Consider the following 17,117-nt stretch of genomic DNA (forward strand, 5'->3'; position numbering starts at 1 on the left):
GGCCAGTAGCATTTTAATTCTTCATTACAGTCTATGTCACCAGCATTTTCTGCTAAGCGGAGCAAAATTTTAAATAACAACTAATTACATATTAGCTTATATTTTAAGTGCCCATTTGTATATGAATTATGCTGATTCCTGGAATACCCCTTTAAGCATTTTTGCCATACAACTCCTTCAGCCCAGGGTAAAAAAAAACCTAAGATGATGACAGGACCATGTGATAATTAACAACCTCAAAGGTCCTGTAGGTCCAACAGTGAATCACATCTACATCATATCTAAATACCATTCTTGATAATAATAATCTTTATTTATATAGCGTCATCAAATTCCGTAGCGCCTTACAGGTTCTGGAGAAAATATACAAAAAAAATAAGACATTACAGAATGAGACAATAGGAATGAGGGCCCTACTTGTAATACTAGTAAGGACAATTATGGTCCCTAGTCGTCAAGTCCTCATAGGAAAAGTGCTTTGGCTTAACCCCATACTGCAAAAGCACCAATGATGGGGAATAGAGTTGTCAAGTAGAGTCAGTCTTTTCACTCATTTGAAAATGTCTAAGGTCGCTGTGACGAAACTCTACTCCCAAAGGCTTTGGACACACAGTTAACAAATGGAGTAACCCCAATCCTCTTCTATCTCCCTTCCTCTTAATAGATGACACTGAAGAAGGAATGACCAGATAATATGCGAAATTACAAACAATAAGGATAGATTTTCATGGTTTTTATTATTTTTACAGTTTTCAGCAATTAGTCACAATTTATTTGGAATTTGTACAACTTCACAAATCTATTAGGAATAAAATAGTCCTAAACGTCAACAGGTACATATATATATATATATATATATATATATATATATATATATGTACATATAATTCTACCCAACCAAACCTAGTGGTAGAGCAGCAGCCTTATCACAGTGTGCGGCTGACCACATGAGCAGCCTCGATGATGTTATGGACAGGCCGTTGAACCCTCTTGTCAGTAACAGGAACTTGTGGGGCAACCTTTTGGGAGAGGTTACTGCGGTTGTTGAGAATTAGTAGAGAGTTGTGTTGGGAGAGAACCTCATCGCTTACAGAAATGCCATCCAAATACTGCTTCAGCAAAATGCGCAGTTTCTGGTTATCTTGAGACAGGACAGTTTTTTCACGTTCAAGTGCCCAGCGCTCAAGAAGAACCTTGTTGTAGCGTTTCCAAAACTGATCCAATGTAGTGTAGTCCAACATCAACTGGAGGAAAAATCAGATGTCAAAACATTTTAATGATATAACTAAATTAACCTAGAAAAAAATTAGTTCTGTCCCCATTCATTTATAATGAGAATCTCATCAATACTTGTAAAATAAAGATTCTTTTATTTGATATGACCCCAAAGGCATTGTTAAAGGTATTATAGCAATGAAGAAAGGGGTTCCTGAAGTGACACTCCCCCTGTAGCCTTTAAAAGTGACTCATCTCACACAAAATATGACCCATCTCTAATAATCTGGTGATTTACGTGATTATTTTTTTTATTCCTAAACAGGTGAGAACTAGTAAAAAATATGGTGCAGGAAATATGGTGCAGGGTTCCCAGGGGAGCGGGAAAACTGCTCCTCTATAGCCACTCCCAGGGGACAAATAGACTGATCACAGAGCACATGGCATTAAAAGGTCCTATATAACTTTTTATTTTTTTTTGTAAAACCTATTTTTTTATACAAAAACTCTTTGGCAGTGTATGGACTATGCTCTGTGGGGTCTGGAGAAGTGCTAATGGGTCTCCTAGTGACAGGTTCCCTTTAAGTTGTCTGATTACTTACATTATAACTGTAATGCAGAACATTGTAGATATATTCTACTACTATATTGCAGTCTTCCTCCGACAGAGATAGTAATGATAACTGTGGGAGCTTTTAACAGGCTGATGATGTGGCGGAGGGCAACAACTGGCATTTAAAGGTGGCAGCGCCCAGGCAGCAGTTACCAGCAGGTGTCCACTTTGTAATAACAGCTGATACCCCCAGCATATGGAGAGGGCTCGGTCCATAAATCCTCTCTACACACCCCTTTACGAACAGCCAATGTATATTTTATTTTGGCCGTTCATGAAAGGGTAATCTCTGGGGGGAAAAAATGTGATTGAAAATATGATATAAATTGATAATATGAAAGCAGCTTTAATTTGTCATAAAGAGGTGCTTTGAATAAATTAAGTACAGTCCTCGGGTTACGTACAAGATAGGTTCTGTAGGTTTGTTCTTAAGTTGAGTTTGTATGTAAGTCGGAACTGTATATTTTATTATTGTAACCCCAGTCAAAACTTTTTTGGTCTCTGTGACAATTGGATTTTAAAAATGTTGGATTGTCATAAGAATCAGGATTAACAATAAAACTTAATTGCAGACACCTTTGATAACTGTTATAGCTGTTTATTGTAGCCTAAGGCTAAAGTACAGTAAATTACCAATTACCAAAGGTTTGTTTGTAACTAGGGATCGTATGTAAGTCGGGTGTTCTTGCACTTGCAATAATTTTTTCATAACTTATTATTGCTGAATATGAGGGAGGTAATGGGATGATACTTTGTTATAAAGTGGATGATGAGTATCTTACAGCTCCTTTGTGAGTACAGGCTTTTATTAATGTTCAATAGTTATGGAGGTAGGGAGGGTAATCTAACACAATGGGGCAGATTTACTTACCCGGTCCTGTCGCGATCCAGCGGTGCGTTCTCTGTGGAGGATTCAGGTCTTCTGGCGATTCACTAAGGTAGTGTGATGTCCAGCAGGTGTCCATTGGGGTTCAGTGAAGTTCACCGTCCTACCCTGGGTGCAGGTAAGTGCGTGTCAAGCGACACTTTTCTTTTTAAATACGGCGGTTTTTCCGAATCTGTCGGGTTTCTTACGGCCACGCCCTCCCGTTTTCCGTCATGTGAATGCTGCCGCGATGCGCTACAATCTGATCGCGTGCGCTAAAATCCCGGGGCAATTCAGGGAAAATCGGCGCAAATCAGAAATATTCGGGTAACACGACAGAAAAACGCAATTCGGGCCCTTCGTAAATGACCCCCAATATCCTGTACTCTCAGTCTTTTAGAAAATGTGAGCTTTGTGAAATGTGTCCTCACCTGTGCCAGCTGCTCGGAAGGCTTCTCCATGCTGGCTCTCTCAGCCTCTTCCCTCTCTGCTTCACTTAAGGAAGATGGGTAGAATGGCAAGACTTTTTCTTCCTCAGTTTCAAGCTTACGACACATTTCTGCCAAGCGGAGAATCTGTTCTCCCTGCACATAGAGAGAACAGTAACATTTACTTCCATGCTATGTACTAAATGCTTGAGGTCACAGGTCCAAAGCCTGCGGTTGTTGTGTTCATCCAAAACGTCCTTATCTCCTGGTTCAGCCATGTCATTTAGAAACTATGTGCAGTCTTATTCTTATATGTAACTCACACTACTGCAGCCTAATAAGAAGTGAACAGTTATGTATCTATTGATTTGGGATGATAAAATGTCTCTGTGATAACATTGAATCAGCAAAATGCATAATGTGAATTGTTTGACTATGTTCACACATGTGAAATCTGCCCTTGTCCAATATCATACATATGCTAAAGGATCAATGGCCTAAGAATGACACTTTTATATGTTCCATGGGTGTGCCTTTTGATCTGCCAAAAGATTTAATTAGATTAATCCATTGGTTTTTCAATGCGAAATCCCCAAGAACAACATACATGGTAATTACAGTTTTTTTCCAGTGTCTTTATACAGACGAACTGCTGTATCTTAAATGTCCAGATGTTGTCAGTGTATATGTGTTATATGTGGCGATACCTTCTCTATAATGTTACTGAGTTCCTTGAGGGCAGCATTGCTCTGCACAGTCAGAGTGGTGAGGTGGCTATGCTCTGTGGCTCTGGCTTGGTTCATCTGGCTTTTTAGCTTCTGGAACTGCTTGTGCACCACTTCCTTATCCTCCCGTAGTTGCCGGTTCTGCTCATCACTTTCACGAGCGTGTGATGAAATCTTGTTCCTCAAGGTTGTGATGGTTTCCTACAAAAGGGAAGTAGTGGTCAGCAATTTCACTTCTCAGCTCTATCCCACATATTCCATTTCAGAAATACAATCCCATTGTCAGGATGTGGCAAGGTCTGTAGCGGTATACATTGTCACTATTCCCCAGTAGTGAGATGATAGAGAGTCAATCAACCTCCCAAGACACATATGTAAGGCTAGGGCTACATTGTGAATGTCGAGTGACAAAATGTTAGTCTATGTAATAGGGGACAAAATTACAATTTGGTCACAAGTCGCAAAGTCACAAAAAAGTTTTTGTGTTTTTTTTATCTTTTTTCCATATTTTTATTAGATTTTGTAAAATAAACAATCAAATAATCGTACATTACATTACAATCGCTTGTGTGTACTTTATGGGGAGACATACTCAGGCTCGGGCCAATCATGGCCTGCATTGTCCTTTAGTCCTGAAGTACAACAAGCCTTTAGGAGTTTGTCCACAGCAAAAAGCATCAAATAAATGGAATGCAGTAACAAAATAACCCCACCTCCCCCTCCCCAGAGTCATCTCCCAGGGGTAGGGCTTAAACGCCCCCAATGTATCGCATTTTATTTATTCACTATTTCTCCTGGCCTCACACACACTCCTAAGAAGCTAGGGAGAGCTCATATTGAATTCATTTATAACAATGATAGTGATGGCGATTTTGGTGTTTCAATCCATTTCCCGCAGATTTTCTCAAATTTGGCTATAGAATTTCTTTTCAGTTAAGAACGAGACACACAAATCTTTTTGATGCTTTTCATCATGCAGCAAACAACTCTGTGTAGCCTAAATTTCTCATTGTGTGAAATCTGATATATGTGATGGCAATACAAACAACAGCAAAACTGACTTCTAACAAGATACATTTTCTACCCAAAAGAATCATTATTGTACAAACCCATGTCATACAAATATGAATATCAAGTTACCTGAATCTTCTGAAGCTTTTTCATCTGATAAGCAATTTCTTCTGCACTTTTTTCATCTTTTGCCTTTAATGTTTCAAATGCAATTTTGCGGTCCTCTGTGGCGTTTGTGTAGTTCTTCAAGGCTTGCTGGAACTGCTTCCACAGGTCCTCCACTGTTCCCTCCAGAGTTACACGAAGGGAATGTTTCTCCTCTAAACTCTGTCAAGCCCAGAAGGAGCAGGCGTTTTAATTATACAAGAAAAGACCAATAGACTTTAAAATACTATGGGAATGACAAAAACTGCCGAGCACAGCTCTTGGTTATCTCTCGCCCTCTTATTCACTCTCTGTAACAGTCATGTCATTTGAGGAGTTCCCATTATACTGATTGAAGCAGAATGACATTTGCCTGACTAGCGGCTCCAACAATTATTGAGAACAGGACCCACATTATCGTGATCGTGGTCCCAGCAGTCAAACCCCAACTGACCATATTGTTATCCCTTATCTGGTTGACAGGAAATAATAATTGAATTTGGTACAACCTTTTTAAACCGGTAATACCCACAGTGAAGGCTGCCAGTGAATCAAGTGTGTATGTGTAGTGGTTAGGAAAATGTCAGATTGCTCAATTGTATGTCAAAAATGTGTACACTTCAATAAACACTTTGAATAAGTAAAACTTGCCTTGTTTTTTATATCATCCCTCATACTCTGAAATTCTTGTTTAGCTTCATTCTCACTTTCAGAAGTGTTTTGTTCCATAGCCAGCATTACATTCTGTATGTAGGATATCTCCTTCATGCTCTGCTCAAAGATCATCTTTCTGTGTAAGAAAATAATTTCTAGTAAAGAAGTGATGACTGGGCAGATTACAGTCTCGTAACTATGATTACATAATAGGAAAACGTTATAATAATAATAATAATAATAATATAGTAACGTTAGGGCCCACATTTACTAAAAACAGTGCAAACTGCACTAAATGCAGTTTGCCTGTGTAGTGTGCAGAGGGCGCCAGATTCATCATTTCTGGCGCACGTTCTTCATGGATCTGGTGTGCTCTGCACTGTTCCGACAGAGTACACCCCTTTTTTTGGTGCACCTTTAACACGGGGCATGCAACACAATTCTGTCGGACTTTGCATGGTAAATGTGGCTTAGGGTCCGTCTAAGCACCGGAACGCAGTATAGCTGCAGTACAAAGTGATGTGTCCCGTGTGCCACAAATGTGTCTCGGACACTTCTTAAATACATGTGCAAGCAGTTTGCACTGAAAAGAACGTGCAAAGTCAGACAGAAAACTGGCGCAGGGGCTTTGATAAATCTGGACCTTGTTGCCATATAAACTGGAGAGATCCTACCAAAAGTGTAAAAGTCCAGCATCTTATATTGAGGGTTTGTACATTAATGTCAGCGTTGAAAGTGTAATTTTCTGCATATTACAATGATCAGTTTGTAATGTAAAAGTAATGCACTCTATGCAAACAAGTTAAATGTATTAAATAAATTCTAATGTAATCTGGACTTTAAAGGGGTATTCTGCTTTTGCAGAGACTGGGATGCCATCTGGATGGATGAGTATATAGTTTTCTTCCTCTTACATCCCTGACATCCAGTGGTTTTCTGCAGAAGCAGTAAACCCTTTAATGCTTTAGCCTATACAGGCAGTTACACACGACCCCTAGTTACAAACAGACCTCTGGATGTTGGTAATTTACTGTACTTTAGCCTTAGGCTGCAATAAACAGCTAAGGTGTCTGCAATTAGGCTTTATTGTTAATCCTGGTTAATATGACAATCCAACATTTTTAAAATCCAATAGTCAGAGAGACCAAAAAAATTTGGCTGGGGTTACAATTATAAAGTATACAGTTCGGACTTACATACAAATTTAACTTAAGAACAAACATACAGAACCGATCTTGTACGTAGCCCGGGACTGCCTGTACATTGTCTTAAAGTTAAACTAACAATAATATCAAGCATGATAAACCAGGGACACTTACTCGTAGATCTAGTCATCTAGGTAATCTTCTTATATTTGTTATCCATGGCCTCCTTCCTTCTAAAATTAACTTTTACATTTATGCTAATGAGACGTATGGGTTCTGGGGGTTGTTAGAATAATTATAAAAGCTGATTTTAGAAGGAAAGAGGTCATAGATATAAAATATAACTAGATTACCACAGTCATGGTGCCTGGATCTACTAGTGTCCCTGGTTTATCATGCTTGATTTTTCTGGTAGATTTCCTTTACACAACATGCTTTCTCACCACTAGGGGTCAGCCAAATTTTAATAGTGGTCGAGTCATGAAACACTACATTATCAAAAAATACAATAACACACTTTTATAAAAATCAATAGATTATGCCTAAGCACCTAAAAGCTTTAAGAATTATATATGCTTTAGATATGACAAATGATGTAGCAGGAAGTCTACATGATGTGCAATAATCAAATAGGCTGCTTTCTGAACTATTATAATCAATACGTCAGAACAGTCTTCAGCACGCCTGTGTCTATACTCCCTAAATTCTTGGAAGTTGGATCAATGAATGAACAATGAGGGCTGGTAAATATGTGTACATTGCAATAGTGAACTGGAATGTTAACCACCAATAACCACTTAGGGCAAAGTTAAACCCTGACAAAGACTTTTAAGTTGAAACACATTGGTCAGCCGTTGGGCCATTGTGTATTCATGTGGTGTTGCTGTTTATATGCAGCATCAAAAAGTATTGAGTTTTATGGATATTCTTTCTTCTTTCCAAAAATAGACTACTTCCATAAAGGTTGACCAGGAAGTAATCCACTAATTTAAGGGCAAGTACAGCAGAAATGCAGAAGCAGAGGATGTTATAGAATATTTCTGGGAAGATATAAAATGCCAGTTCTTCTAAAAGTACATACCGGATCATCTGCTACAGAAAAGCAATTGTTCTACAGACCACGTGTTACCCAATAGCTCTTCTAACCTTACAAATGTTGCAGCCAATATACTAACCTCTCAGTATCAAATTCCTTCTGTACAGTATGCAGCTCCTGTTGATACTCCTCTTGCAGCAGGTCAAGGCGCTCTCTCTGCAGCTCCAATAACTGGTCAATGTTCTGGAGGTGACTGCGCAGGGCATGTGTGTACTGCTCCTCTGCTTCATCTATGTCCTTTATGAGTGACTGCAAGCACATTTCATACTGTATTTGAATCCACTATTCACTGGTATACACACTGATATATTCCACGGAGCTGTACATTCATATAGCCCCTGGAGGTGGCACACTCAAACATACACACAAGTCACACAGATATATAGCCATATAACTAAAAGGAGTATACAACTGTTCTTAGCATATGGACGGAATATCTGATAAATGTGAGTCCTGTAGCAATATGTTATATGCTATCCTGGCCTCTCTGGGATCAACAACTAGGTCTAAAGTGATGTTCCCTCCTCCGTTCTTTCTTTTGTATCTCTGAAGAAAGTGAATGGGAATTACAGCAGCAGCATACTGGAGGTGCAGATTTAGGAAACTCTAAAACTCCTTATTTCTCACCCTTGCACAGAAATGTGGTTCCACTTCATCAATGGGTATAGGATGTAATATGTGATGATGGTCATTGCATCTCTGCTATACCAATATAAACACCCATTGGCTGTGTCTGCTACACAGACACCGAAAACTTCATTGAATGCAGAGGTAGGAGATTTCAGAAGGGGACACAGGTAAGAAAAACATCTATGTTTTATTGTCTCTGTCCATTTCTCCCTTTAAAAGAACCTTGGACAATCAGAAAGTTCTGCGTGCCTTTGGTAACAGATGATGTGGCTTTTGGTTGACAATGCCAGATCTAGTGTTAGTAGTCACACTGAGAAGACGTGCTAGAATACTAATGCATAATACTGGTACCTTCAGTAACACCTACAAGGGATAAGAAACTGGCAGATGAAACACAGTGCTGGATTTGATTATAATGGGTTAACATGTAGTTTTAACAGAAACAATAGGTTTGGAGAGTTGCAACAGTAACAGACTTTTCCTGCATTATCTATGAGCTGTGTGTACGCATCTCTGACTATCCTCATCTGTCCCACTGAAAACAAGGCCCATACTGCCTCCAACTAAAATCGGTATAGAATTAAATGTTTCATTTAACCCTGGACAGCAGAGATGATTTCTGAATGTACGTACATACAGTACACACAATGGGGGTGTGCAAGTCCTAAAAAAGTAGTAATTACTAGTGAACCAATAATTGCGATTATTTCACCCTTCAGGCCATCTCCATGGAAAATGAGTGTGAAGGGGCATGGAGGGGAGCATGGCCAGCATACTAGTTATAGCCTGCAAACATTCAGGCCTGAAAGTTTGCAGGCTATAGCACAATTCTAAGCCAGGCAGAACGTGCCATAAAATTGACAGCCAGATACATTGGGAGGCTGGAGCTCCGGCCTATGATAAATGTCTCCAATGAGCAGACAACAATCTCCATTCCCAATCATTGCCTGGTTCTTTGCCTCTCAGTCTTAAATGGGTTATACCAAGTTGTTATCCTCTATTCACTTTAAATAGAAAATATCAATGAAACTTGGTAAACCCCTTTAATGTTACATTCTGATATCTCACCTTGATGACATTGTCCTTGCAGTCCACAACTCTTTCAAACGTCTGATGGAGAATCTCTATATCTTTGCGCAGCTCCTTGGCCTTCACTTCTCGCAGTACAGTCCGCCACTGTACATTCAGCTTGTTCATATTCATTTTGCTGCTTTGTTCTTCTCTAGCAAGTTTCTCCTGTACAGAGGGATTGTGCATGTGTAAAAATCATCAGAAATAAGAACATAACTATATTTATCAGCATTCATCCTGGGATTACAAAATACAGAATAAAGTTAACATTACTTCTTTTATATTCACTTGTCAAGATATAGGATACTGAAAACTGAGCAAATAACACTGCTAGGCCTAGTGACCATATTCTAGGAAAACATGCAAATACGTTTTCCAGGATGGGGATAAGGAAAACCACACCTTATTAAGGAAGCCCCCTTGACATCACCTCAGGAAACCTTATGACATGATGTGGGATTAAAACCAAACCAGTATATCTATATCAGAAGGAACAGACTCCCAACTGTAAACAACACTGTTTTGACCTGATTGGGTCTCTTCAGTACATTGTAGGGAACTGGTTTGGCTGAGTGAGAGGTTTGTGACTAGGGTCGGGAAGTAAGAGTTAATATTGAGTCTCCGTAAGGAGAACTCTTACTTCCTGACCCTAGTCACAAGCCTTGTCATGCTTGAGGGTAAAGGAGCTGCCTTACAAGGTATTTTAGGGCGACATGGGTTACCTGGACCGTGTTTAAGTTTGTTTGGGGTTCAAAGATGGACAGAGTCAAAAGTTCTGTCATGTACAAGGAGCCTCACAAGGGGGGTAAGGGCATCCCCGACATCCCCACTTTGCTTTGGATTTCTTTTGTGTGTGACATGAAGAACTCTGCGAACACCAAGGGACTCTGTCGGAAAGTCCGTGTCCCGCTTTTTCCTTCTTCCCCTGTGGCGGGGGCTTGGTTGGGACAAGTGGAACAGCTCCTTCCCTTACAACTGGGATCCTCCCCGGAACTATGCCAAGGCGGTGAAATTTGTGAGGGATCAACATCTGGAGGGTGTTCCGTGGCTGACCACCAGCACCATGGACACCGTGTGGTCCAACATGTCGTGTGAAAGGCTTAACAACTGGCACAAGGATCTGTCATGGATGGCCTCCCCACCCGGTCATTTATGGCAGCCCGCAACCTGAGCAAAACCCAGTACTACCGGTGTCCCTTTGTGGAGGAGACATCATTGCACTTGTTCTGGGAGTGCCCCTTTGCTCGGGGCCTGTTGAAAGCTCTGGATCACGAACTTCTTCTTTCTGTGCCCAGGAACACCATGACGTGCCACGCTGCACTTTATTGCCTGTTCCAAGGCACCCACACGGTGGGAGCCATCCAGGATGCCTGCTGTCTTATAAACTGCTTCAAAGACGTCTTGTGGTACGCCAGGAGGCGCCTCACCCTTCACAGAGAAACTTTGTCCATCCAGGACTGTCACCGGCTAGTCTTGAGCCAGCTTAGAGACTACGCCTCCCTTGACAGCAGGGTGGACTTAGAAGAAGAGGACTAAAGGTGGCCTTAATTGTCAGTCTCCATAAGGAGAACTCTTACTTCCTAACCATACATACAGACTGGCATAACCATACTACATGCAGGATGGGACAAAAGATTTGCTCAGCAATAATAGATGGCAAAGATGTGGGGGGCAAGCTCTCAGGAGTGAGTAACACAGACTAGGCACATGTTTTTTTTTTTAAATGCATCCAAACCAAAGTCCAGCCCCTGTATTTTGTCAGGGTGCAAGATAAGTTATAACATACAATTATATTGTAATGCAAATGCTTAGAAAAGGCAGAGAGGCAGATTTGCACTGCAGCTGTAATGGGCTTTTACAATCTGTCTTTAGTGAAAATGAGGTCCCTGGTGACAGGTTCCCTTTAAATGGCAGGTTCCCTTTAATGTTTGATATTGTTGTAGCAGATCTGATTAATTTCATTTTCTATCTCATTTATATCAGATGAAAAATATTTTAAAGGGTATACATTAATAACACTGAATGAGAACCTTTAGGAACTGCATCAACAGGTCTTCTTTCTTCTTATTCTGCTCTTCCTCCGCCATCATTTTCTGCTGCATGTACAGTAACCTCTCCTCTTCAGACATACGACTCAACTTGGCAGACTTCTTTTTGCCTTTCTTCGGCATGGTGGTGTAATCTGCAAGAAATAAGTGAAGTCCAGGCCTTAAAGTGAATAAACAGTCAGAATAACCAAGAAGTTTTAGTCCTGTATACAAATCAATGTGTGAGAAAAACTTACAGTGTTCTCTCCATCAGCAGCAGGTCCTATTCTTGAGATCACTGAATGCACTAAGTGGCCAACACTAATGGGACAACCCCTTTTTTATTTTATTGCTAACTACTTTTATTTTTTATAAAATAAAAATTATTGAGCATTTTCTCCTATAGCTTTATGTAGTGTCCTTCCTCTGTTATTCTTGCTAGAAATGTAGGAATACATTGACAACTGAGCACCACTAGGCAGGAGCGTGATCCTGTACTGCCTGATGCTGTCTATTCAGTGATAAACATACAAAACCTTCAACACCTCAAATACTCAGAAAGATTACAGAAATGTTATGAATAGAAACCTCTACTAAAACAGATATGTCAGGAGAGAGGACAGGACTTCTATAAATACATTTTGTATTAGCATTGCACCAAAAGAATTTAGTTTGGACTGGACCAGTGATGGCGACCCATACACACTTATTTTTCGCAAAGTGCCAGCACTTTGCCACAGTAACTTACTGCTCTCTGCTCTGTCACAGCTTTCAATTGTAGCAGCATCCTGAGAACACCAATACATTAGAAAGAAGGGGAGAAATTCAGGTTATCAATGTAGCTGTAGCTTCCCTGTAGGTCCCATGAAAAGATAGAATTGTGAGGCCCAAAGCAAGAGCTCCAATCCAACTTAGTCTAAACCTCCTGCAGTTCCAGACACCCAACGATATGTAACTTTAACCCTTTAAGGACCTTGCCCTTTTTTGTTTTTTCATTTTCATTTTTCACTCCCCACAATCAAAAATCTATAACTTTTTTTTTTACACGTCTGGGGTGGCTTGTTTTCTGTGTAACAAATTTCACTTCATAGTGATGGTATTAAATATTCCATGCCGTGTACTGGGAAGCGGGAAAAAAATTCAAAATGCAGTGAAATTGGTGAAAATACGCATTTGCAGCGTTTTCTTGTGGGCTTGGATATTACAGCTTTCACTGTGCTCCACAAATGACAGGTCTACTTTATTCTTTGGGTCAGCGCATTCACGGGGATACCACATTTGTATAGGTTTTATAATGTTTTCATGCATTTGCAAATATTAAAAACCCGAGTAGAAATCTTTTTTTTATTTTGCCATCTTCTGGCGCTAATAACTTTTTTATACTTTGGTGTACAGAGCTGTGGGTGGTGTCATTTTCAATGCTACCATTTTTAGGACTGTACAACCTTTTGATCACTTTTTATAGATTTTTTGATATTTTTCAAAATGGCAAAAAAGTGCCATTTTTGACTTTGGGTGCCATTTTCTGTTACGGGGTTAAATGCAGAGAAAAACAATTATTATATTTTGCTAGAAGAGGAATTTTGGGAGGCGACCATACCTAATGTGTATAGGTTGTCCGATTGATCCTACCATATACTGCCGTACTACAGTAAGGCAGTATATGGGGATTTTCCTCCTCATTCATTACAATGTGCAGATCGCACATTGTGACCATTGGATTGAAACGAGACAGCCTCAAGTGTTGGGAAGACCCAAGGCTGTCATGGCAACGGATCGCCGCTCACCAGTGTGAGCGTTAACACCCGCGATTGGTACTAGTAGTAAAGACTTATTGGCTATGGAGAGGACTGAACACAACACTTTTTGGGCTGCCTGTAACTATAGGAGAAAGTCTTGAGTCCTGTCTGGTGAACTACGGTCTAGGAAGACAGCCTTGGTGCCCAGAGAGTGACCGCAGAGGGCCACCTCTGGTAAATGTGCCATATGTGCACTACCACTGGGCTAGACTATGAATAAAGCTACACAATAAAACTTATGGGTATGGATGTCCTGGTTTACCAAATTTTAAATAGTATGAAATGAAAGATAAATAATTATCCTGGATTGCCTTCCAAGTGCTGGAAGTTCCATTTACTTGGCTTGTATGATTGGCGGCTTCTTAAGGGTCATCTATCACCAGATCAAGCATTGTAAACTAAACATACAGACGTACTGGTGTGTACCCCCTCTGTCAGAATCTGCTTTTCTTTTAGCTTCTTATGCTCTTGTTTTTAAGAAAAAAAATGGCTTTAAAAATTATGCAAATTAGCCGGAGGGGCTCCAGGCTCCATTAACTCCTATGGAGCCTGGAGCCCCACAGGCTCATTTGCATAATTGTAAAAGCCTTTAAAAAAAAAAAAAACAAGGTATAAGAAGAGCAGATGCTGCCAGAGGGGGGCACACACCAGCATGTAAGTGCTCTTGGTTTACAATCCTTGATTTGGTGATAGATGTCCTTTAAAAGAAATCTACCATCAAAATCCATCATGATAAACCAGGGACACTTACTCATAGATCCAGGCACAGTGACTGTGGTAATCATCTTATATTTGTTACCATGGACTCCTTCCTTTTAAAATCAACTTTTAAAATGGTGCTCCATTACAGGAGCCTCTCCATGCTCCAGCTTTACAGGCTGGTACACTGTCTCCCCTCTCCCTGCACCCTCAGCGTTTCTGCACAGTGCAACAGCCTGTGAATCTTCAGCGTGGAGGGGCTCTGGTAACATCCCCAGAGCTCTACTGGCTCATTAACATAATTGTAAAAGTTGATTTTGGAGGGAAGGAGGCCATGGATAAGAAATATAAGAAGATTATCACAGTCACATGAGACTATAGTAATTGCCCCCGGTTTATCACTATGCAGTTTCATTTCCTTTAATGTGACGAAGCAGCTGATCTATTTATATTGTTTTACATGGTAACACATAAGTCTCCATAGGATATATATTTTCATGAAGAAGTCATGCCAAGATGCTTTATTTTATTAAATACTGTATGTGAAGAATCAATCATCCTAAAATATATCACCTGGTAGAGGCCTGGTAATAAATGTGAGAACTCCAGGGTCCTCACCCTATGCTTTAGACCCCACTGATCACTACTTGCTATACCCTCAGATGATGGGGTGAGCGTGCATGTCACCTCTGGGGAGTGCCCATCTGCATACACTCCTTTCACATACAGCGATCCATTTAATAATACAAACATAACATTTCTCCAGTGTATAACACCAGGGACACCTCTCACACATGCCCTCCCGTCTTCAGTACCGCGGTACCGCAGCGTTATGTGCAGTGTAATGACCTGATACCGGGTTCCGTCCATCCCCCTCATTACCTGGATCCACAGCGCTTTCTGCTGAGTTTCCTCCGTCTCCTAGCAACAAGACAACTACGGAGGGGCGGAGACTGCGGGAGGAGCCGAAGGTTCCTTCGATGCTGCAGTTTGTGTGTCACGTGGTGTAAGGGCGGCAGTGACGTAATCATGGGGCGGCGTGGCGTAATAAGGAGAGGCGTGATGGCATGCTGAGCGTGTGTGCAGCACAGCTGTGATCAGAGACTACACTGCAGCACGTGATGTCATAAGCACAGCGTATTACGTCACCACATGTTGTGTTTCTAATGCACAAAGTACTGTATGCTTTATTTTATGCTATTTACCGTTACAGTGTTTACAGGCAGAAATAATCTTTTTTGTATTTTGATAGAACAGGCATTCTGGGACGCAGCGATACCTAACATGTTTATGATTTTTACACTTTGTTTATTTTTATATGTGTTCTTAGGGAAAGGAGGTGATTTAAACTTTTACTTTTTAACCCCTTAAGGATGCAGGTTTTTTTTCGCTCATTTCTCGCTCTCCACCTTCAAAAATCCATAACTTTTTCATTTTTATGTGTACAGACCTGTGTGAGGGCTTATTTTGTGCGTAACAAATTTTACTTTCCCGTAATGTTATTTATTTTAACATGCCGTGTACTGCGAAGCTGAAAAAAAATTCCAAATGTGGAAAAATTGAAAAAAAACCTGCACGTTCGTCATGTTCTTGTGGGCTCAGTATTTACGACTTTCACTCTTTGCTCCAAATAACACTCCTACTTTATTCTTTGGTTCGGTGCGATCGCGGTGATACCAAATTTATATAGGTTTTATTGTGTTTTAATACATTTTTAAAAATTTTTGCCATCTTCTGAAGCTAATAACTTTTTCATACTTTGGTGCACGGAGCTGTGTGAGGTGTCATTTTTTTTGCGAAATGAGCCGACGTTTGCATTGCTCCCATTTTTAGGTCTGTGCGACATTTTGATACTTTTTTATTCCATTTTTTTATGTGATGTAAAAATGTGTAAAAGTCGCATTTCGGACATTTGGGCACCATTTCCCGTCTCGGAGGTCACCGCCGGCCGTAACCGTTTTTATATTTTGATAGATCGGGCATTTTGGGACGCGGCGATACCTAATGAGTCTGTGATTTTTACTGTTTATTATGTTTTATATCGGTTCTAGCAAAAGGGGGGGTGATTTGAATTTTTAATATTTTATTAATTTTTTTATTTTTTAAACTTTTTTTTTCTTTTCTTTTTTTCACTAATTCTTAGACCATCTAGGGTACATTAACCCTAGATCAGTGATGGCGAACCTTTTAGAGATAGAGTGCCCAAACTACAACCAAAACTCACTTTTATGTTGCAAAGTGCCAACATGACAATTTGAGCAGTAACCTATTGATCTCTGCTGTATCACAAGTTTCAATTGTAATGGCGTCCTGAGGACACCAATGCAGAAGACATCTGGATTGTAGCTTCCCTCCAGTGTCCCCTGAAAAGGAAGAATCAGGGGACCCAAAGCAGGAGCTCCAATGATAATCTCTGTGCACACCTTCTCGCTCCTCCTGTAGTCCTGGCAGCCAAGTATGTGTCACTTTAAAATAGCTCTGAGCATGGCACGTCCTGGGCTGTCTTGGACTGCAGGAGGAAGCCTTGAGTCCTATCTGGTAAATTCTGTGCTGGGTGCCCACAGAAAGGGCTCAGAGTGCCACCTCTGGCACCCGTGCCATAGGTTTGCCACCACTGCCCTAGAAGGTCAGATCGTTCCTACCATATACTGCAATACTTCTGTATTGCAATATATGGCATTTTTGCAGCTCATTCATTACAATGAGCCACTGGCTCATTGTAACGAATCTGCAGAGGCCAGATAGCCTCGGGTCAAACGAAGACGGCCCGCGTGCCGCCGTCTTTTAAATGTCGCCGACGGCAAAGGACAGGTTAATAGCCGCGAATGGTACAAGCACTGACCGCGGTTATTAGCAGTGGGGGTTTGCTGCAATATGCAACAACCCCCACCTCTGTATGAAGAGGTCTCAGCCCGTGAGCCCTCTTCATACATTCCCTATACCTCTGCGCCGTAGAGCTACGGCGCAGAGCGTTAAGGGGTTAATTTTTTTTAAA

The 17,117-nt window shown here is 40.6% G+C and overlaps 1 protein-coding gene across 3 annotated transcripts; it reads right to left on the reverse strand.

Moving 5' to 3' along the window:
- Positions 1-718: 718 nt before the first annotated feature.
- On the reverse strand, positions 719-15,188 carry CCDC65 (coiled-coil domain containing 65). Of its 3 annotated transcripts, none has more exons than XM_072135143.1 (9): positions 15,005-15,188; positions 11,628-11,805; positions 9,595-9,762; positions 7,976-8,145; positions 5,653-5,791; positions 4,987-5,184; positions 3,829-4,047; positions 3,125-3,277; positions 719-1,244 (listed from the first exon to the last, which is right to left on the reverse strand). In XM_072135143.1, exons 1-9 carry the CDS (start codon positions 15,151-15,153, stop codon positions 927-929), a joined length of 1,692 nt encoding a protein of 563 aa, XP_071991244.1. In that variant the 5' UTR covers positions 15,154-15,188; the 3' UTR covers positions 719-926. The 3 variants fall into 3 exon arrangements, with proteins under 3 accessions (XP_071991244.1, XP_071991246.1, XP_071991245.1); XM_072135145.1 differs by having other exon boundaries at positions 11,628-11,779; positions 15,005-15,111; XM_072135144.1 differs by lacking the exon at positions 15,005-15,188 and adding an exon at positions 14,972-14,998.
- Between the last annotated feature and the right edge of the window lie 1,929 nt (positions 15,189-17,117).

Source organism: Engystomops pustulosus, chromosome 2 (genome assembly GCF_040894005.1).
Source record: "Engystomops pustulosus chromosome 2, aEngPut4.maternal, whole genome shotgun sequence".
In the NCBI taxonomy this organism is placed as follows: domain Eukaryota; kingdom Metazoa; phylum Chordata; class Amphibia; order Anura; family Leptodactylidae; genus Engystomops; species Engystomops pustulosus.

Excerpts from the sequence above, each read along its gene's own strand:
- CCDC65 (XM_072135143.1), bottom strand. The coding sequence starts at position 15,153 with ATGATTACGTCACTGCCGCCCTTACACCACGTGACACACAAACTGCAG. Across the intron at positions 11,806-15,004 it reads AGAAAGCGCTGTGGATCCAG|GCCTGGACTTCACTTATTTC; the intron begins GTAATGAGGGGG and ends ATTCACTTTAAG. Across the intron at positions 4,048-4,986 it reads AAAAGCTTCAGAAGATTCAG|GAAACCATCACAACCTTGAG; the intron begins GTAACTTGATAT and ends TCCCTTTTGTAG.